This window comes from Chenopodium quinoa, unplaced genomic scaffold (assembly GCF_001683475.1).
Source record: "Chenopodium quinoa cultivar QQ74 unplaced genomic scaffold, ASM168347v1, whole genome shotgun sequence".
Classification (NCBI taxonomy): Eukaryota; Viridiplantae; Streptophyta; class Magnoliopsida; order Caryophyllales; family Amaranthaceae; genus Chenopodium; species Chenopodium quinoa.
Genome location: NW_018744633.1, coordinates 1,269,618 through 1,293,144, shown reverse-complemented (window position 1 = coordinate 1,293,144; position 23,527 = coordinate 1,269,618). Strand labels below are relative to the sequence as shown.

At 34.1% G+C, this 23,527-nt stretch overlaps 1 protein-coding gene and 1 long non-coding RNA gene across 4 annotated transcripts; both read left to right on the top strand.

Moving 5' to 3' along the window:
* Positions 1-4,830: 4,830 nt before the first annotated feature.
* Positions 4,831-5,776, top strand: LOC110701501. Its single transcript, XR_002507354.1, has 2 exons — positions 4,831-5,115; positions 5,470-5,776. It is a non-coding gene; the product is annotated as an uncharacterized LOC110701501 (long non-coding RNA).
* Positions 5,777-16,737: 10,961 nt separating this feature from the next.
* Positions 16,738-22,302, top strand: LOC110700926 (interactor of constitutive active ROPs 3-like). Of its 3 annotated transcripts, none has more exons than XM_021878492.1 (5): positions 16,738-17,024; positions 18,175-18,302; positions 19,660-19,831; positions 20,170-21,838; positions 21,934-22,302. In XM_021878492.1, the coding sequence occupies exons 2-4, from the start codon at positions 18,283-18,285 to the stop codon at positions 21,823-21,825; spliced, it is 1,848 nt and encodes a 615-aa protein (XP_021734184.1). In that variant the 5' UTR covers positions 16,738-17,024; positions 18,175-18,282; the 3' UTR covers positions 21,826-21,838; positions 21,934-22,302. The 3 variants fall into 3 exon arrangements, with proteins under 3 accessions (XP_021734184.1, XP_021734182.1, XP_021734183.1); XM_021878490.1 differs by having other exon boundaries at positions 21,931-22,302; XM_021878491.1 differs by lacking the exon at positions 16,738-17,024 and adding an exon at positions 17,770-18,045 and having other exon boundaries at positions 21,931-22,302.
* The last annotated feature ends 1,225 nt before the right edge of the window (positions 22,303-23,527 follow it).

Here is a 23,527-nt window from a genome sequence, read left to right as displayed (position 1 = left end):
CTTTTGAGAATAGAATCTTCCCAAAAATGCTGTCGTGACATCATCCCAAGTGTGTAGAGAGTTCGGCTTCACCTCCTTCTCTAACCATTCGAGAGCTCTCCCAATAAGTGAAAAGGGGAAAAGCTTCAATCTCACAAACTCTTGATTCACCCCATTAACCTTGATGGTATTGCAGTACTTCTCAAATTCGTTCAAATGAGCCAAAGGGCTCTCATGCTTGGCACCACTAAACTGCCTTCTCTCGATGAGGGTGATCATAGCTGGCCGGATCTCGAAATCATTGGCCTCAGTAGTGGGTGGATCAATCCCACTTGAAGCTCTATACGCCCCAGGAGTTCCCAACTCCTTAAGGGGTCGTGGTGCTGGCCGATTAGGTTGGCGCAGTATGTCTTCCATTGGAACCTGTTGTGTGTTGTGTTCCTTTCCTTGAGAGTTTGATGACGTCAATCGAGATTTACGATTGCTCTTCAAAGTTCTTTTGATTTCTGGATCGAAGAGTATTAATTCTCTCTGTTTAGACTTGTGCATACACACTAACCAAACCAATTAAATAGCAGGGCTACAAGTGTAGCCAAAAGGGAAAAATCTTTTTGTGCTTTTTTTTTATGATGAACTAGACTCAAGAAATAAAAAAGCAATTAACAAACACCGCTCCCCGGCAACGGCGCCATTTTGACGAGGGTTAAATCGGTCGCTACAATCTAACTCTCAATCAAACAATACTTATACGAACACCCTATAACCAAGTACAATGGCAAATAAAGGTTCGGTCCACGAGGAACGAGAGTAATTGCAAATCAATCTTAAACCTAAGCTAGTTCGAAATCAATGGGAAATGGTGTTCTAAAATACTACTAATAAGATGGAATAAATCAATAAACTAAGACACTAGGGAGAACGGGAATTCACCAAACCATCGGTAACTATGCAATAAGGAATCACAGAGACAAACGGGATATGCAAAGACTATATGTCTAATCAATATCATGTGATAGGAAGACAACGGGCAATACTAAGCTTGGATTTCTCATGCACTTAACATTACTCGATACATAATCAAACCACATTCAATAATGAAATACTCAATTCACAATCTCTTGTTCAAATCAAGGATATCATGCAATCAAATTCAAGATTCTAGGTTAGCTACTCCTATTATAATGAATTAACATGCAATCGCATATAATCAATTTAATCACAATCCGTTTATCAAAATCAATCCTCAATTACATAGATTACCTAGGCCGGGTTTCATCCCGAAACCCTAGCTTGGAGACTACTCACACATATTCATAATCAAAGCAATAATGAATTCCAAAAGCATAATAGATATAAACATGAATTCTGATTAAGGAATAATAAAGCTTGATTAATAAACAAGAATGAATAATACCAATTGTATTGATGTGAATCAATGGAAAAGTTCAGAACTTTGATATCCGTCGTCAATGAATAATACAAAGAATCTTCACAAATCTTGCTTCAAATCAATCCAAGAAAACTAAAATCGCTAGAATAATCTCTAAGAAAACTAATGAATATCTAAAACTAATAACGTTCTCCAATAACTCTCTACAAAGGCTCTCAAAAACTATCTCTAAAAAACTGTATGAGGAATCCTCTTAAAGTTGGGCCTTATATACGTCTTCTAATGCGGAGAAGTCAAGCGCGCAGTTAACCCTGGATCAGCACGACTGTGCTAGCTTGTCAGTAAGTAAACCGGATTTCTTCTTCAAATTGGCACGGCCGTGCTATATATGGCACGGCCGTGCAGCTCCCTGGCACGGCCGTGCTAAAAAAGACACGGCCGTGCTGAATATGCTCTAGCACGGGGCTCATACTGAAGCTGACACGGGCACGGGCAACATCTGGCACGGCCGTGCTAATGGCCTGCACGGCCGTGCGGGTGCGTGGATACTGACACGGCCGTGCTATTGGCTTGCACGGCCGTGCTTCCTTGCCTGGGGTTGCTTGCTTATAGGCCAGCACGGGTGTGCCTATGGTAACACGGCCGTGCTGCCTGTGCTATGTAATCAATGCACGGCACTTGAACTTCCTTAACTCCTCGGACTTCGGTCAAGGCTAGCTTGGTTACGCATCAAGGGCTCGGATCTGATTAAACTCGGTTGATATTACCTGAAAACACATCAAAAAAAACCGAAAACCCGTGAAGCACGTAATATGGGGAACGTAAGCATAACAAGGTAATAATCGGCCAAAGCGGCCCCAAATACATCCAAAATCATCCTAAAATATGCTCTAAAGCGCGCCCTAAAGTGCGCTTGTCATGGACAAACCTAAAATCATTGATCAACCTAAGAATAAGCTAAGTGAACAAAGGTCCAAGAGTGAACAAGCGTCGAAGTTGCACTCTTTGAAAGGTTTACCCATGCAACCTACTCCACTAGTTGAAGACATTGTTCTTCAATCGCTCTCTGCTGACATGAACTTTCTTCACAACCGTTCTTGTCATTTGGTCGATCCCATGGAAGTTGCACTTCCTAAGGCAATGTTTCACTATGATGAGGATGCAGTTGCATGGATCAGCAAAGAAGATGTGAAGGAATTTCTACGTGGTGCAAAGTTTAACATTTCCCTCATTCAAACATTCATGAGGTACTTCAATGCCCACATAATCTACACTTTTTTCCAAGTTATTCAAATTGATGGTGATTATCCTACATCTGATTAATTATTCAATGTTCATGCACGCAAAGCACTACAGGAGCACTTAACTGAAACTGATTCTCCTTGTAAAGTTGGGTGGTTATGCCCCGAGCAGTTATCCACTACTAGAATCATAGGCAACCCTCATGACGTGTTGTACTATGTTGAGCAAAGTATCAAGGAATCAGCGCGTGCGGGAGACAAGTTCATATTCGCCCCATGTTATAAAAAGTAAGTCTAACCATGTCAAATTCAATCGATTTGGCCTCATTATATGTTGACTCCTAAATATTAATTTGCTTGTCTATTGTGAACTTATGTAGGGAGCATTGGATCCTCATGGTGATTTGTAATTCCAATAACACAATTTATCACCTTAATTCAGTTCGATCATCAGAGGAGTGGCTCGTGAAGTCTATATTGCAAAAGTAAATATATATAGCTACCTAGTGATGATTATTGCTAATAATAACTAATTTAATAGTCATACGACTAATCAAATTTGAATGTAATTTTTTTACTACAGTGTTATGAAGAAGCTACATTGTCGTGCTCCAAAGGGTCCAACATGGAAGTCACCGTTGGTAATTTACATGATATTGTGATTATCTTCAAAATCTATGTTAGTAAATATTTGCTAATTTCCTTTGCACGTTTCACTGATGTGATTGTTTGTCATATGCTAGTGCGCACAACAAGAGAATGGACTTGATTGTGCTTTGTATGTGATGAGATTCATGCTTGACATTGTGACTCATTGTACGGACACTCAACAGCTTGATGAGGTAAGTCCTAAAACTTAATGAAATGCTATATTAATGTGATTTTTAGCCTTAGACACCTAATATTACCCAACACTGACATGTTATGAGAATTAAAAAGGTAATTTGACAAGAAAGGTAGAAAATGGGCTCAATAGAAGTCATATGGGCCATATTAGGGCCATTTTGTGTTAATATGCTCTTTTGATGTGATTTCTTTCATTATACACCTATAACTAGATAATATTGACATGTTATGAGATAAATAAAGTTCATTTAATAAGAAATGTAGGAAATGGGCAAAGTAAAGTCATATAGGCCATATTCGGACCATTTTGAGTAAAAAGCGTCATAAACCTTAATAAAATGCTCTTTTGATTCAATTTTAGGGCTTACACACATACAACTATCCAACATTGACATGTTATGAGAAAGAAATAGTTCATTTGATAAGTAATGTAGGAAATGGGCTACATAGAAGTCATATAGGTAATATTTGATAAAAATACATATTGTTTTGCCTAATTAATTAATTTTAACATAATGTTTTTGTATTTCAAGTTTTGCAAGGTCCAAAAGGATGGTTCGTTGACAATCAAAGAGCTTAATGAAGTTCGTGACAAGTTGGCGTCTTTTATCACCTTCAACATGTAAATGGCATTGTAATTTTAAATTATTTATGTTAACTTTTGAACTATATATATTATTATTCAGTAAATATTTACTTACTATTATTTGTATATATATATAAGCAACTTTTTTTTTAATGTATTGCGTTTGAGAATATTTATATCTATATATATAATTGAATTCTTGTTTTTAATATTATTTTTGTATCTTATTGTAATAATTAATGATATTATTATTAGTAGTAATTATAATAATAATAATATTATTAATTATTTTATTTAATATAATTGCTGGAATTACAGGTTATTATTATTGCTGAAAACAGGTTTTTTTTTAACATTATTGCACGAAAATTGGAAAATAAATAAATAAAATTGGGTAAATAGGCACTGGTTAACCGGTGCCAAAGATAGCTACCACCCAAAAAAAATCGGCGGGAGACTATTTTAGGCACCGGTTAACCGGTGCCCAAAACAGTTAAAGGCACCGGTTAACCGGTGCCAAATTGGGTCTATAGCACCTGTTTTGAACCGATGCTAAAAAGGGGGGTATTTGGCACCCCCCACATAGGCAGCGGTTCAAACCGGTGGCTTAGACCGGGTTTGAACCGCTGCCAAAGCACTTTTTTCACCTAGTGTCCTCCAACACCTAAATACTTTCAATTTTCATGTAGTACTCGTATTTTTGTAAATTGTTTGGGTGAAAATATTTTTTTAATTTTTTAAGGGATTTTATTTCCTATTACTTCGTATAAAGGTGGTTAAATGGAGTCAATTGCGTTAATTTCAACAAGCCCACCCACCCATACATTATTCTACTTTTCATATGTAAATTTAGGCAATTACTTTATATTTTAACAAATCTAACCCTACTCATATCTTATTCTATCCGCATCCTTTTTATTTTACCTGATTCATTTCCCCATTCTTTCTCTCCTCATTGAACGGAAAAATCCAATCATCCATGGCAGCAACGATTTTGTCACTCCCAATACCTCCGATTGCAACTCTAAAGTATCGAGTTTGTTGTCAGTATCATGGGAGATAGGAAAAATCAGGTAAATTTTGTTATAATTTGTTACAAGAACAATTTAGCAGCATATAATTTTGTAAATGATTTGAATTTTGGGGTTATTAAAGAAATTATGAAGTGCGCAATGATTCTTTAGATTTTGGAATTACGATTTCAAAAAAGCATATATATACTATCACTTAGCTTATGAGAATTTTAGATCTGTAGTAATATTTTGTAACTGTAGTTATGCTTGTGTAAATTCTCTAATCTATTTTTTTTTATTATCATTTTTTGGTTGATTTTATTTCAAAATAAATATTATGTTGGTGTTGTGAATTTGGTTTTTGTTTTGTTTTGTATTTCGGAATTTAATTTGTTATGGTATTGATTTATACAGGTTTTGTTCTCAAATTAAATTCATCTCTGACTATTGAAAGTGTGAAGAAGACTTACTGAAGAAGAGAAACCTATGGTGAATGCGGCAGCAAGCGATGAAATCATGTTACAATATGTCAAATACTTGTGAAATCATTGTTAAAAAATTGTAACTTTTTAAATTGGTAGTATCCTAGATATGTTTGTCATTCGTGTTATTCTTGTACATATAGGACACAAGGGTGTATTTTACATAGAAAATATTGATTTTTTTTACTAAATATTATAAATACAAGCTTTTTTCATCAGTAGAGTAATTTTTATTTTAATATATCCAAAAATGGTTATACAAGAAAAATACTGTAGAAATACTGGAATACAAAATGTCAATGTACAAGCTAGATATTTTGGCCATTTATTTTTTATTTTACAAAAAATGAAGATTATAGACGGTTGTCTTAGGTGACAGTTCTATTTGCAAGGAGTATTATACAACGGTTTAGCAGCTCAACCGTTCTCTTTTCCTTCATTAATTTCTGATTTCAGGAAGGGAAAAGAGAACGGTTATGACTAAGGACCGCCCTCTATTTCTTAGCATACAGAACGCCTATTCGAGGCGATCTATATTCTTTATACATTGATTAGCAGAAGAACGGTTGTAAAGCGTTCTATAAAGCCTATTTCAACAGTTCTCTAAGGTCTTTTTTGTAGTAGTGCTTGAAAATATTGCATCTTTTAAAGTTGTGGACTCTCATTTTACGCTCTTAATCCCAAAATTATAATTGAAATTTAGATGTCCTTTGCATCTCATAACAACGAATCTAATAGTAATGTTGAAAGCCACCTTTGTAAAATTCTACAATACCCAAAATCAAAACCAAAGTATAATATAAAGATCATAAATAAAAATCCTAAAATATCGTATAGAATTAAAGTACCTTTTGATCGGATTGGTGGTAGCGCTTAACTGGACAAACCAAAAAGTCACTAACAAATATTCATGAAATGATCAAATTGAAAGAATAGAAAGAGACATGAGGGGCTTCCATGGGGTAGTGCTCGGAAGTTGGTATATTTCCCTCGCTTTTAGTGTTTCTGGTTCTCCATTCACTTTAATTAACTACTATATTTTTTTCATCAAAATCCAACCAAATTTAGGAAAAATAGATGAATATCCAGACCCTAAAACTTAAAAAGGATAATACCTTAAAATCTAAAATCAATCAAAACCTTATAAAACAATTGAAATTAAAATTGAAAAATACCTTTGAAGATCATATTTTCAGTGACTTTGTGGTTGAAACTTGAAACCATTAATTCAACCGATTGAATGAGAAGATGAAAAAGTACGTAATAGCATAGAGAAGATATACAATATTAAAAAAAATCTTGTAATATTAAATGGGGGCAAATGCATAAATACACATTTTGGGGTTATAATTGTCACAACACTATTCATAAGAGCAAGATTCTACTTTTTATTAAGTAGGGATTTATTTTTTCTTATTTTTTGCTATTTTAATCTTTTGAAGTCACTCAAGATTTTTATGAAATTGAAAATTGCATACGTTACACACCATCCCATCTCAAGATTAGGTAGATATGGGTTGAAAAATGAAAGGTCTATCGTTAGACGAGGCTCAAAGTGGTTTATCAAAAAAGGATTGCATATTTGAAGGGTGAAAGGTGATATGATGTGGCTACAAGGGGTGCCTCAAATCATTGGTATGCCTTGTGCTTAGTTCGACATGGATTTTTTTTTTTTTTTTTAAATTCAATGTAATGAAATGATCATATGCAAGAAAATGAATGCTCATTTTTATTAAAGGAAAAGAAATAATGATCCTATAAGATAAATCTAAGGGAAAAAAAAAGGTGCCTATGCTAGACTTATTGGGGAAGGGATAAATAAAAGAAAAGAAAAAAGGAGGTCACGAAATCTTGTCGTTGAAGCTCACCTCTTGTCTTATGTCGTTTTCTTTATCATCACTCGCTCTTCTTGCTAGCTGGAGGCATGGGAAGTTTGTCATTATCGATCAAATATTAGATAGCCTCATTTAGCTTCCAACAGCTCTCAGTAGTATGACCCCTACCTCGATGATATTTGCAATGTGCATCTGGATTCCAACTAGGCAATCTCTTTTCAGGTGCGGGATCTTGAATAGGTCCAATGGGAGTAATGAGTCCTTTAGCATGGAGTCGATCGAAGGCATTGTTGTAACTCATCCCAATGGGGGTGAAGTCTTTCCTTAGTTGCTTCTTAGATCCTTGGTTATCCATGGCCAAGACTTCACTGAGATCAAAGGTACTAACATTGTTACTAGAGTGGGCATTTTCAGAAGAAGAAGGATTTTCGTTCTTCTTTCCTTTCCAGCCATTGTTGTTGCTATTGTTAGTAGCTTTTTGCTTTGCAAGGTCATCTCCAATCTCGATGCCTATGTCATAGACGGCCTTGAAAGTATTCAAGTTATGTTGATATTTTAAGTGCTTTGAATACTTTTCTTGTAATTTTTTTATGAACATCCTTACAGATTCTTTTTCGCTTGGCACTTCAATCATTTTAGCGGAAGTTTCCCTCCACTTATTGAAGAAAAAAGTAAAGCCTTTACTCTCTTTTTGTTTTAGCATCTCAAGTTGTCTATAATCGGTTTTGACTTGAATATTGCATTTATATCTATCAATGAAAGCGTTTACTATCGATTCCCAGGTAGAGGTTTTCTCTTTGTCAAGGGAGAAGAACCATTGTTGGCAAACGGTTTCAAGAGATAAGGAAAATAAGGAATGAAAGACTTTCCTATCAATCCCCTTAATGTTCATTATAGTTTCAAAGTCTCTCAAGTGAAGATAAGGATTATCTGTTGCCTTGAATTTAGGGATGTCAGTGGCATTGAACTTCTGCAGAAGAAGCTCCTTATCTATCAAGACCCCTTGTGAACTAATGCCTTGAAATTTATAGTCATTGGATATCTTGCTCAAGCTCTCTTGCATGAGCTCCATTTGTTGTTGCTTCACAAGGTCATTGATTTTGAGGGTTAAAGCCTTCAACACTTCAGTTATGTCAGTTAATTGACTCCTAAGTTTGTTGACTTCTTCCTGAGTTGCCATTATCTTCTTAGCTTTTCTTTTCCAACTCACTAGTTTATCAAAAAGTTGAACTTGAATGAAGGTGTTGTCCTTGATTAATCGCCCTTCTCTCCTTGACATGTACTGTGGAAAGGGAAATTAGGGATATTCATTGTTAATTATTTGACTCAAACTCTATACGACGTGCAAGGATGGAAGAAGGTAGGAAGAATAAAGGTTGTGATATGGAGGAATCATGTAGAGAATGGAAAGATGATGTAGATGGAGAGATATGAAGAAGTTAGGAATAGAATGTACCCCCAACTCAAATGACGGAAAAAACCGACTCATGCATGAACCTAAGACTTGGTCATGGTGTATATACATATTAGTGTGTGCTTTATGTTGTGAGTGCAAGTGACATGCTTTGATTCTTGTGTAAGACCATGGGACTTAGTGTCTATACTCGATTAAGGACTTAACAAAGGTATTTTTATTAACAAAATTATCGAATTGATTAGCAAACTGTTTAATTAGACTCATAGTGATGACTCGAGCAAAATACCGAACTGTCGCCAAAGCAACAGGACTGTCGCCGCACTTTACAGTGCAGCGCCAGGCGACAGAGCTGTCTCCAGGCGTTGCACAACAAAGTGTGGCGCTGCAGTCCAAATCGTGGCGCCATTGCTGGAGCGTTAATCTGGGACTGCTTTCAGTATATTAACTCTACGGGACATGCCTAAAGTCGTACTAAGTGAATTCTTATTAAATTATTAAACTTTAATTACTCAAATTAATTAATTAATTAGGCAAAGTCCTTTTAGTCATTAATCAGTTTATTTTTATCTTAAACACAAGTCAAATAAACGGTTAGGAAAAACACATAGAGTATGCGCAACAAATAATGCACAATTAGGAAAGTAGGCACAACATAATGCAATGAGTTTGCAACCTAACCATGGCTCTAGTTCTCTAAAGTTCGGGATATGGGTTAGTAAAAGAGGGTCCATGGTTACTTGTTCAGATGCACTGCGCGGAAGCTTACCTTTTGAAGGGTTGGCGCGAGTGGATGGGACACCGCGAGTTAAAAACTCGCTTCCATGGTTTGGTGAATTCAACATTCTCGGATGTACCCTTTGTTGCACAGAGCATTCAATCAAGTAGATGGAGCATGAATTCCCAGAGCGTTATGTCTATATGTAGAGAACATATGGGTTTCAGAAAAGAGAGAAAAACTCAATAAGGAAGTAGGATCGAGCAAACAGTGCTAAAAACTGGTCAAAATTAGAACGCATATTTCTGGCTCGGTATTGGAAGAACTTGGCGCAAGCGAACAGAGGTCGTCGCCGCAATTTGGTTCTATCGCCTGGCGACAGGAGAGTCAAATCATCGGCGACAGAATCTGTTTTCTGGACGCCAGTTCCTACATGCCTCAGCAGCTTTCTGTGCTCGATAAAATTTTCTAGGTTCGCGCAGCATTATTTCGATCCTAGTTGTGAAAGATATTCCTCAAATTTCCTACGTGTAAAAAATCCTATGTTTTTAACTCATTACGGATGGTCTTTCCAATGAGATCTTTTTTATGCATATGACAATAATGTTAATCAAAATTACGCACATGAAATACTTAGAACTTTTTGAGTCTCATCCACTTATTCTAAATCATTGCCGAAATAAATTTCAGGAATTAAAATAGAATTCCTCCCCGGTGGAGTCGCCAAAAACTGTAGGAAATATTTCAAGCATTATCCCTAGCTTGAACCCCACTGTGATTATGCACTAAAGTACGGTGGCGTCCAAAGGGAAAGAAGATAGAGCAAAAGAGTCATAAATTATTATTATTTAATAATTAGTATTTAATTTATTTTTTTTGAATAAGTATTTAATAGTTAATAAATAATTATTATTATTCAATAATTAGTTTTTAATAAATAGTTTTAAAATGGAGTAATATTAGTAATTTATAGTGTATTATTATTTATAATTATCAATTTATAACTTATATACAATTATTGTTAATTAATAACCAATAATTAATTATTTTGAATTATAACTAATTATTATAAAATTATTGTAAACTTATTGTAAATAATTAATTTACAATTATTATTACCAATAATTTATTATTTTAATTAATATTAAAGTACTATATTAGTTCATTAGTGTTGATATAGTTTAACAACAGTTAGCACCCAATAGCCAATTTACCAAACACTACAACTTTAGTCAAACAGCCAACTCAAAAGCCAATCTAAACAACCAGTCAAACCAGCCAACTAAAACAGCCGACAACCAACAATCAACAGCCAATTGCCAAACAGGGCCATTAACGATTCAAAATATGCATTCGCAAGCGTGAAAGAAGAAGTGTTGCAACTATAAAAATACATAGAAAGTATATTTTTGGGAGAAATTCAATGAAAATTATGCCCTTATGTTTATTAAATTTAGCACTTGTCAACGCAATATTTAAACGCAGGAATTAATATGAAGAGGCAATAAATATTCTATAAGTGAAAATCAATATTCATGTAATGACAGATTTTACCCAAACAATCTAGTTAAACACTTAATATCGATAACAATCTAATATATATATATATATATATATATATATATATATATATATATATATATATATATATATATATATATATATATATATATATATATATATATATATATATATATATATATACTCACCAATTGGTTGTTGGTGTCGTGGTGATTGGGACTACACTTGGTAGGGAGGACTCGTGTTTGATCCCCCGCAACAACAATTGGGAAGGGACTGGAACCTAACCACCCAGAACTGATCCCCGAATCCGGATTAGCCCAAAGGGTGAACTGGGTAGAACACCAAAAAAAAATTATATAAGGGGAGTTTTTTCCTGAATTTTTAGATAGCCACGTGGGATTTAATTTTTTCAGCGCGCCACGTAGGATAATAAATTTTAGTGGTAGCTAATTAAATACGAGATTATTAATTTCTTTTAAAAATAAATAATTTAAATGACACGTAAGCAAAATAAGCGAATGAAATTTCCCAGTTTAAATTAATTAAAAATATAAATATATAATAAATTAAATTTTAACACACACACACACACATATATATATATACATTATTTTAAAAGAATCAAACAAGTCGTGCATCGCACGGGCTTCATCTAGTATATATATATATAAAGGGGAGTTTATTTTTTAGTTTTTAGAGAGCCATGTAGGATTTAATTTTCCCGGCACGCCATGTAGGATTATAAATTTCAATTGTAGCCAATTAAATAAGAGATTATTAATTTCTTTTAGAATTAAATAATTCAAATGCTACGTAAGCAAAATTAGCGAATGAGATTTTTAAGTTTAAATTAATTATATATAAAATATTATCTTTTGATATTTGGAATTTAATCTAAATATATAACAAAATTTAGTACATAAATACAAAAATAAAAAAAACATTTTAAGAAATTGAAATAAACCGTGCATCGCATGAGCTTCATCTAGTTAAATTAAATTCGTTTCACATACATACTCCCTCCGCGTTTTAATAGGTTTTACATTTATCAAACGTCGTTGTGTTTAAAATAAGTGTTACACTTTCTTTTTTTGGGCAAAAAAACTACATTTTAATATTATAATACTAGATAAAGCCGGTGCGATGCAGAGTTTGTTTGAATTTTTTAAAATGATTATATACATATATATATACATACATACATATGTGTGTGTGTGTATGTGTGTGTGTGTGCTAAAATTTGTTATATTTTTAGATAAAATTCCTAATATCAAAAGATAATATTTTATATATTAATAATTTAAACTGGAAAATCTCATTCGCCAATTTTTCTTACGTGTCATTATTTAATTATAAAAGAAATTAATAATCTCGTATTTAATTGGTTACCACTAAAATTTATTATCCTACATGGCGCGCTGAAAAAATTAAATCCTACGTGTCTTTCTAAAAATTTAAAGAAAAACCCCCCTTTATATATATACTAGATGAAGCTCGTGCGATGTACGGTTTGTTTGAATTTCTTAAAATAATTATATATATATATGTGCTAAAATATGTTATATATTTAGATAAAATTCCTAATATCAAAAGATAATATTTATATTTAATTAATTTAAAATGGGAAATCTCATTCGCCAATTTTGCTTACGTGTCATTTAAATTATTTAATTCTAAAAGAAATTAATAATCTCGTATTTAATTGGTGTAGGGAATATTTCAAGCATTACCCCAAACTTGAACCCCACTGTGATCATACACTTAAGTACGGTGTCGTCTAAAGGGAAGGAAGTTAGAGCAAAAGAGTCGCCAACAAGTTTTAGAAACTTGTAAACCGTTCACAGGGTGAAGTTTACACCCCTTAATCATCAATGAGATCGTCAACTCAAATAGGTATGGAACCATGACTGGTGTTCGGGGATGAAGGTACAAATTCAATCTAAAAGAGAAAGAACTTGTCCTAATAATAGGCCTCTACTTTATTCTTCTCGTATTCATGTGCGCTTTCTGACTAACATGCAATAATTAGGTTTACCCTAAACCTGTTTAATCTATGTTGGTTGAATATTAATGCACAAACAAATCTATTATTGGCGATCACTTGAATCATAATCAAATTAACCCTAAACAAGATTATTAATTATCTTATTAAGCGTGATTACAAGTACAAATTCCCTTTAAACATGCATAAAAGGTGTGATCAAGCAATAACAATAAATATAATCAAGCAACATAATAATCATCATAATAATAATGATTAAAAAATTATAATCATAAATCATATTAAAGCATAATAATAGCAAGATCCTAGGCATGATACTAACAATATTAATAACAAACCCTAGCATGTCATCAAAGATCAAATCTTTAACCCTAACATAATACTAACATGAATATTAGGAAAGGAAAAACTTATTCTTACCCTAAATATCATACTAAGAAAAGAATCGTAACATGATACTAGGAATCAAAATAGGAACCTAAATATGATTTCTATATCATAATATCAATAAAAACAATTACAACACTTACTTGGATGCCTCGTACCTCTTTCTAATAACAAAATACACACATTAGTAACTTCAAGGAAAATAATAAAACAAACAATTAAATTAAATAATTGAAATAGAGATTTGGGACCAAACCCTCAAAAATATCAAACCTTTCACGTCTAGGGCGAAGGCAGCTTCGAACTTGGCTAGGTATGTCTAGATCTTGTGAATGCGGAATTTTGTTTGTGAAAATTTGGTTTAGAAAGAGAGAGAGAATCAATATTTTTTTGATGAAAGTTGGTGATTTTAAAAAGGGGTGATATGACCTCTATTTATAGGAAAAAATAGAGTCGAAAAAATAAAGAAAAGAATCCGAATTCGAATTGAAATAAAACTCGACGGACAGTAGTTTTTGCGAATTTTGTTTTTATCATATCTTTTGATCCAAAAGTCCAAATAAGACATATAATATGTCGTTGGAAATATATTGAAGTCTACTTTCCAACCCAATTAGAATCAAATTAAAATATTTTGTAGATAAAAAGTTATGATTGAAATTGTAGGACGGTGTCAGTTTTGGATAAAGTTTTAATTTGTATTCCATTCATATCTTTTTCGTTATAGCTCGGATTTAATATTATAATATAACATTGGAAAGATAATTTCAAGATATATCCAAACATATAAGATTTGGATAAAGATTATGAGGCACGAAATTAATATCAGACTGTCTTTGAATATCTTTAAATTCGAATAGAATTAGGATTTAAGAAAAAGGAAAGTTTTTATAAAAGGAAAGTTTTTATTTAACTCAAATTTTTTAATCTTATCTTTTCAAAAAGGATAATTAAGATCTTTTAGAAATTTATAGAAGCTTCTAATTAATCCTAATTAGTTTAGGAATAGGATTAGACCTTTGGACCCTCCACATGATCATTGGGCCGTAGGTAAAATCCGGTTTGGGCCCAGTTAGTATTTTGGCCATAACTTCCTCATTATTCATCGGAATTGAGCTTATAATATGTCGTTGGAAATGTCTTTTCAAAACACATCCAACTACACCATTATTGGACCCATATCATGGACCAAAATAAACTGGAATGCACGTTTTTATAAATAGGGTAAGAAAAGAAATATTTTCAAAAACAGAAAGAAGGGATATTTTAATAAAAAAACATCCACATCACTAAAATTTTCACACTTTCGCTTTGTTCGATAATCAAATGACGTGAAAGGTATTCATCACTGGGTTTGGTTTTGGGGAGACACAATTGGGTGTCTGCAATTGGCTACCACTAAAATGTATTAGGAAAAATACACTTTAATAATCCCAACTATGGGCGATTTACCTACAATAATCCCAACTAACGTTTATTTTATAATAATCCCTACTACGCCCTGAGTTTTCCTCCAGCAATCCCAACCGGTAAACACAAAGTGAACAACATGTTATAACAAGTACCATGACACGTGTTAACACGTTATTGGTCAATTTTTTTTTAAAAAAAATAATAACCATAACCCCCCCCCCAAATGTCAGCCATTCTCTCCCCCACCCCAAACCTCGCTGGAACCCTAACCACAACCCTTGATCTCGCTGGAAATCGACCGACCAACCACCGAAAATAGCCGGCCGGCCTCTACCCCCTACCCCCACCCCTGAAACCGCCCAACCAGCCCTCCCCAACCTCCAAAACGAGAGCCCAACATCGAATTCGACCACCTTAAAGGTCGTCACATGCGTGGATTGGGTCTGGAGGTTGAAGATGATGTCGACGGTGAGAATTCGGTTGGTGTTCGTGGATGTTCGTGGGTGTTCTTCAGCGTGGGTGTTCGTGGAATCGTGGGTGTTCGTCAGCGGAGGAGAGAGAAAGAGGCACGAGAAGGAGAGAGAAGGGAGTTTGTGGGTGTTCTTCAGGTAGGGCTGCGCTGCTGCGGTTGGTCGGAGGGGGTAGGCGATGGTGGAGGCGGCGGAGCCGTGGTGTTGGGTGAAGAAAAAGGGTTTGAGCCGCCATGGCCCGAGGTTTCATGGTGAATGTAAGGTGGCTGAAGGGAGAGGGGGTGACTCAGATGACTTTTGTTTTTTTTTTAATAATTTTTTTTATATTAAGCCAATTATGTTATGACATGTGGCGTTTTTTTATTTTTTTTTTTTAAAAAAAGTTTACCCTTTTAGCAAGTAACCGATTTTTGGGACTGCTGGAGGAAAACTCACCTAATAGTTAGGATTATTGGAAAATAAACGTTAGTTGGGATTATTGTAGGTAAATCATCCATAGTTGGGATTATTAAAGTGTATTTTTCCAATGTATTACTCTACCTGACGCGCTGAAAAAAATTAAATCCTACGTGACTCTCTAAAAACTTGGGAAAAAAACTCCCCTTTATATATATATATAGACTCCCTCCGTCCCAAAAAGAACGACCCATTTGGGTTGATTACGCGGGTATTAAGGAAGTTAAGTAAAAAGAAATAAAAGTATATTGGAAAGATAAATTTGCATGGGGTTTGTAAAAAAATAGAGAGAGAAAGTAATAAAATAACATTGGAAAATAAAATTTTTATATGGGGAACCTAATTTTGCACAAATATTGTTGCAAATTGTTGGTGTTTTAATGCAAATGGGTCATTCTTTTTGGGACAAAGTTTTGGCCAAATGGGTCGTTCTTTTTGGGACGGAGGGAGTATTAGATTTTTCTCTTTCCATAGTTCTCACTTTTTTTTTTAATTATTTCTCTCCCTCACATTCATTACTTTTCAATAAATTATTACTCCGTAACTCCACTATTTTTTTTATAATTTTTTAATACTCAAATTATCCTACTTATCTCTTATTTTATTTAAATCAATTAAATTGACTAAAAATGTATGTCAATCAAAGTGTAACAATTATTCCGTATTAAAATACGGAGAAAATAGTACTCCCTCCGTCCCCGAAGGATAATCACTTTTGCCATATTTAGTGACTCAAAATGTTAGTCACATTCGCTTTTTTTCAAATACTATTAATATTATTTTTTTTTATCAAAATTCTATAATATTTGCAAAAATATTTGTGCAAATTTAACCCATGTACTTTAATTATTTTCTCTATCTACTTTTTTGCATACTCATTGTAAATTTACCTTTTCAATGTACTTTCTATAATTCTCCTTATTTTTCGTGATTTTTCTTCAAAAGTGAGTATTAATCGAGGACGGAAGTAGTAAAAAAAAAACAAATACTTGTACGCTCTAAGGGTGGTTTAAAATGTTGACATTGGAAAGTAGCAAAAGGAAAGAGGGTTTGCGGACGTGAAAGAGTAGTTAGAAATGACATAATTTTTGAAAAATAAGCTTTGGGAAACGACAATTTTAACTCCGCGCCCCTTCTACTGTCTCCCCCTACTCACTTCTTTTACTACTTCTCTACAAAGTTCAGTCCTTATCTCACTTATTCTCTCTCATCTTCACTCTTTCTCACTTTTTCTCTGCATTTTTAAGAACTCCTGCATTTTTCTTCAGGTAACTAATTTTATTTTATTTTAGCATTACATTTATTCTTATTTATTATTTTTCTATTTTTTTTGCTTTTGTTTTTCCTGCTTTTGAGCTTAAAAACAGAGGAAAAAAAACAGGATTTTTAGCTTTTTAAGTGAAGTAGATTAAATGGGTGTTCAAGATTTTTCTGCTTTTTTAATGGGTTTTGTTTATTTAATGATTTTTTGTTTTTGCTTTCTAAAAAATAATGTATTTTTGGAATAGTTTAGGGTTTGTATAAAGTGTAATGATGATACCCTTTCAACCGTTAAAGGTTAATTTTTTTTCTTCATGTAACTGTTTAAGTAAAAAGTTATTAATCAGGGTCATAATGTGGGTTATTATGTTGGATGTTTACTACTTTAGATGGTTAGAGGCTTAGAGCATTAAGTACATGTGTCTTGTGTCAGATCGAATCCCGTCTACGTCTTTGTGGTTAATCTCAACTTACTTGATATTTGAAGTGATTTATGTGTTGTAAGTTTATCTCTAAAATCTGCTAAGAAAAGGAACTAAACTACAATAAAAATCTGAACAAAGTTGAACTTCCTTTTTGTTCATAAATGATTTGTTTTTTTCCTGATATTCAAACAAAATAGAATTTCATATAATATTTTAATATATGTAGAGCTGTAGGCCATGAATGAAAATAAAAAATCTGATGTTACAGTATGGTTACATTGACATGTGCCATTGTGCCTTAATTCTCGGCCATAATTCTACCAAATATTGAGCTTTATTCCAAATTTACCCTTTTGGTGGGTCCTTTGTTGGCCAATTCATCAAGGGTATTTTTAGAAAATATACCTGAGCAGTTACTGTCACTCTTGCACATTACTATACCTACTCCCTCGTGCTTACAATAATGGTTGCTTTTATAGAACCGTTGGAAAACATTCAATATTTTTGAAAAAAGCAAAAAAATAAAATAAAATAAAAAAATTACTAATCACATTATAATGAATTTATGATAATATTATCAGTTACTCAATTGCTATGTTTCTTGGTGAGTTCATATTAAATTCCATCATTCATTTGCATATGCATTGGGTTCTTTTTTTTTTGTTTTTTTTTTGTTGGGTTATTATTGATTGATATATGTGTTTTGTGATTTCTGTGCTTCTGTTTGTGGCAGAATTTGTGGGTCCAAAACAGTATTAATTGTGTGAAGATCTAACACTACTACCTCCATTTGCCAATTTACACCTTGTGTTGTGTTTAAGGGGGGAAGTTGAGATTCATTATGCAGACTGCCAAGGCAAGGTATGGTATCATAATCCTTTTGAGTGTTTTCTTGTGCTAAACTCATCGTGTTCGTGTTTCGGGTTTTCGAGTTTAAGTTCGTTGTATATATTACTGAATGTGAAGGTAGTTTAGAGGTTAGAAATGTATATAATGTGAAGGTATGGTATCATAATCCCTTGAGTGTTTTCTTGTGCTCATAACTTATCGGAGATTTGGATTTCGAGTTTTAGTTCGTTGTATGTATAGCTGCTGAATATGAAGTTGGTTTAGTGGTTAGATATATATAAAATGGTTTACTGGTTGCGCATTGAAACAAGTTTGTAAAGTATTTTGATCTTTGGTTGCGAGTTTCAATTTTTTGAGTGCTAATTCGTTGTGTGTATGACTGAATGTGAAAGTGATTTTAGAGGTTAGAAATGTATAAAATGGTTTACTGACTGCGCATCGAAACAAGTTGTTTGTAAATTGTTTTGATCTTTGGTCGCGAGTGAATATCTTTGGTTGTAATCCAATTTTGCTCGTGTTGAAATTTGAATAGCTATCTTGTTCTCATTTTTGAAATATCTTGCTGATACGTTGTTTTCTTTGTTATGCTATATGATAACTTTTGCCAATTGCTTATTTCTGCTTTATGGTTGTATCTGCTTTTGGTTTTGATTAGAGTAAGACAGGGACGGAAACATTTAGTTAAGGTTACTAATAACCATGAAGGTTGATTGGTAGTGGAACAACTCGGGCTTAACTATATATCCTGTGGCAATCCGAAAAGAAGGGATTCTGCCTGTATAATTGTTTTCATAGAGTTTCACAAGGGCTGGATGTTTCATTTCATAAAGTTTAACAAATCAATTAGCTTATTGATATCTTTGAATCAGAGTGAGATGGCTACAAGTCTAGTCCAGGGGACAAATTAATAGCAAATGGTCTGAGATGCTGGTTTAATGTGCTATGTTTATCCTTCAGATTAGTATTTTTTATTACTAACTCCACTATTTTTGAGATTAAGCTGATAAAACACTTTGCACCTTAGTGTCATTTTCACCCTTGATCTAGCGTCCAAATAATTTTACTTCCACTCTCTAATAGTCTAATCCCTATTTGTGTATTTTTGGTATTCATTTTAGAGTTGTTTAGCTAATTTTCTGTGTTTGTCGTTGTCAAAATTTCAGTTTTTCTGTTCCTAATAGAAACTCATAGCCAAGATTGGGATATTTGTTTTCTCCTATTTGTTTTATATGTGGCTACTAATGTTGAGTCAATCTTGCACTTTTACATCTTTATTACCAGATCACAATGGTTTTTTTTAATGCGTCTATTATGTACAGTACATGTTTACTTACTATCAATCTTTCTTCTCCTCTCTCCTTCGAAACAGAGGAAGCCCCAAGGAGTCTCCTCAAAAAGTCTCTGCACGACCGGCCAGACAGCTAAAAATAAATCCTGTTGAACCGACCTCCTCATCTCCGTCAAGTAATGCAACTGCAAAGACTCCAAATAGGAGCCCAAAAGTAATTGAGCGTAGATCACCAAGGAGCCCAATTTCTGAGGTACTCTAACTAATTATTCCTCCACTTTAGGTAAACAAATCACAGTTCTTTTTAATTATTCATTTATCTATCTTTATGCATATACAAAATATTACATGAAAATTAATTTAGAAGGTTTTTTTTTTTTTTTTTTTTTTTTTTTTTTTTTTTTTTTCATTTTTGTAATGGCTCTCCATGCTGCTTCTTTATCATGGTGCAACTTCTTTTTATTTCCTGGTTTTTTTCTGTTCAAATGCTACCTTCCACCCCACTCCCAACAACTAACATGGACACACAAGTTGAGTTTTAGCAATTTTTGAATTATTCGTTAACTTTTTTATGTTGCATTCGACGTGTAGAAGAAACGCCCTAGCAAATTGTCAGAATTAGAGTCCCAAATTTCCAAACTCCATGATGATCTGAAAAAGGTAAAAGACCAACTGGTTGCTTCTGAATCGGTGAAAAAGGAGGCTCAGGAAGATGCAGAGGAATCAAAAAGGCAGCTAGCTGATGTCTCTTCGAAACTGGAAGAAAATCAGAAGCAACTTTGTCAACTTCTTGCTTCTAAGGAAGAAAATATTGTAGATCTGCAGAACATTTCAGAGGATAAGGAGCATGAATGGAAATCTCAGATTGAGTCTGTTCGTCAGCAGCACTCTGCGGATTCAGCTGCATTAGCCTCAGCCTTGGAGGAGATTGAGAGGCTCAAGCTGCATCTTGAGAAGGTCACTGAATCTGGTGATGTACAGGTTGAACAAAGTGAAACAGCTGCTGAGCTCCAAAGCTTGAAAGATAACTTGACTGAAACTGTCTCGGTCCTTGAAATCATGAAACAAGAGCTGAAAGACTCTCGAGTATCTGAAGCTGAAGCACAGGATCTAGTCAGGGAAACCTTACTGCAACTAGAAGCAGCTAAGGAGACTGTCAATGCCCTCAGATCAGATGTCAACAGATCCACGGAGGCTTACAATGCATTTGTTTCTGAATTAGAACAGTCAAAGGCTCGCGTATTCTTTCTTGAAGGTGTTGTCAAAGGTCTTAATGCAGATCTCATGAATCTCAGCAGTGTAAATTCTCTTGAATCCGTTGGTGATCAGATATTGCCAGAGGATGTCAGTCAGCTTCAAATAGAACTGCAGGCCGCAAAGTCCGATGTGAGGCAGCTTAAATCTGCATTAGAAGCTGCTGAGATAAGATACAATGATGAGCGTTCTCACAGCAGCACGCAGATTGGAAATGCTTCTGATCTCTTAGAGCAGATGAAGATGCAATCTAGGCTAAGAGAGGCTGAGCTGGAAGTGGAGCTGAAAAATGCTAGTGCAAGTATCGAAGAGCTGAAGGCAAACCTAATGGACAAGGAAACTGAATTGCAAGGCATATCAGATGAGAATGATAGCTTGAATCTAAAACTTGAGAAATCTTTGGCATGCCAAAGAGAACAGGAAGTGGAGAATGAGCTGAAAAGACTGAGGGAAGACGTAGCCGATTTAAGGTCAAATTTGATGGATAAGGAGACAGAACTACAGAGCATTTCAGAGGAGAACGAAATACTGAAGTTAGAGATCAGTAAACATGAAATGGACAAGAGTGTTGAAAATGACCAAGTTGCGGCTGAGGTGGATGCCTCCCGAGCTGCTGAACAAGATGCTGTGACAAAGCTTGGGTACATGATGGAAGAAGTAGATAAGAGTAACAGGAAAGCAGCAAGGGTTGTTGAGCAACTAGAGGCAGCTCAGGCCACAAATTCAGAGATGGAGGCAGAGCTAAGAAGACTTAAAGTGCAGTCTGATCAGTGGAGAAAGGCAGCAGAAGCGGCTGCTTCTATGCTGTCTCCTGGGAGCAATGGGAAATATGTGGAGAGAACCGGATCATTGCCTTTAGATAACAAGTATAGTCCTATCAGGGGAAGACATAGCTCACCATACATGGATGACTATGATGACGATTCCTTCAAGAAGAAAAATGGCAACGTCCTGAAAAAGATCGGAGTTTTGTGGAAGAAGCCACAGAAATGACGTGCTGATACAGGCAAGTTTCTTTTTCTTTGATTTTTCGACTTAATATGGTTTGTTTCTTTCGCTTGATATCCATAAAGTTGATTATGTTTCGATGTTCTGCAGCAGTTATGAAGGCGCTTCTTGTTGGAGCAGCCTGATGAGTCTGCAAATCTTGTACTTGGTGATCGAAGAGATTTTTGCAGCATTCTGTTATCAGTATATTGGTGCCTGATGAAAAAACTAGTAATGCCATCCAAGAATCCTTTTGTCGATGTATATGTATTAGGACTAGTTGGAAGAAGCAGGTTTTTCTTTTTTCGTTTATTATGCAATCAATCAACTGTATTTTTGGTAAACCGAATTTGTATATCTGGTTTACCAATGATCGACTCCGCTAGCTATTATGACTAATGTGCATGTTAGACCAGTTTTTGGAGAATTGGAGATTCAATTGCATATGCGCAGTTCCTGGAAAGAAATTTTACAACGCCTTTATTTTAAGCTTGCTTTTATAATTTTAATCTAAAAAAAAAAAATTAAAATTTACATTTGATATTTGATATTTGATATTTGATATTTGAAGAGACTAATTTAATTAAAAATCTTCTAGTTTGGTTACAAATTCTTTCAAATAATAATATTTCTTTAATTATATTTTCTAGATCTCAACCTAATGAAATTCGTAAAATATAGCTCTCAAACAATTTCTCTCTAAAATAATTTGAATAAGCTTAATTTATTGTTTTTTTTAGTTTGCAAAAAAGTAACTTTGTATTCGGATTTGTTTGGTAAATATAATATTCAAGTTTATTTAGTAAATTTATGAATTTATCAATGCTGGAGTAGTGGAGGGTTAGAATTACAACACACGTTCAAGCTACAAGTAATCACTATTGGATTAAAGAGGGTAAAACCATGCTTTTTGGTAGTCGACTAGTATACTCTACTAAGAGAGATTGTGGCCTACAACAGTTGCCCACAAGTGGGTTGTGGAGTAGACTTTTTATATCTATCTATTTTATAAGAAAAATCAGCCTACTCCACAAGTAGGTTGTGTCTAACAACGATTGTTTACAAGTGGGTTGTGGAGTATACTTTTTCATAACTACATACATTCGGCTTTTGGCATTCTTCCTACATCTCTTGGATTCTCTTGTAACCTCCCATTAAAGTGGATGTTTACGGTGATTTAATCACCCTTTGATGTCTAGATTCATTCTCTTAAAACTCCATCTTTGCTTATAAATTTGGCATGGTTATTTTTCTTCTTGCATGTAGATGATACACAAAATTAGCTAAACACATTTGTTTTTTGGGAATAAGTTTACTTTGACTCCACCTCTTACTCTAAAATGCCTTAGAGTGAAAGTGGTGTGTAACCTTAGGGAACGTACCGGTGATACAATGTGCACCCTAATTGCGTCGGAATCCGTTTTCAAAGTCAATGACGAATCACGCACACTATCTTCCTTCTGATCAAACAATTACATTACTCATTCTAGTATTTATAGCCTTTAAAACACTTATTTTTACAACAATTACTTCAAGTCTATAAAGGAAATATGCAGTTCAAAAACAATACTTGTGTTTTTCCAATCTGCATTATCTCTTGGTACTCCGTGAATTAAAATTTTCATCTCATATAGTCAGAAACTTGACAATATATTTTCTGAAATTGTGTTGCCTTGAGTAACAAGAAGTTAAGATTCTCTTGCCGATA

Coding starts and splice junctions, on each gene's coding strand:
- LOC110700926 (XM_021878492.1), top strand. CDS start 18,283: ATGCAGACTGCCAAGGCAAG. Junction 18,303..19,659: donor ATGCAGACTGCCAAGGCAAG/GTATGGTATCAT, acceptor CCTTCGAAACAG/AGGAAGCCCCAAGGAGTCTC. Junction 19,832..20,169: donor CAAGGAGCCCAATTTCTGAG/GTACTCTAACTA, acceptor TTCGACGTGTAG/AAGAAACGCCCTAGCAAATT.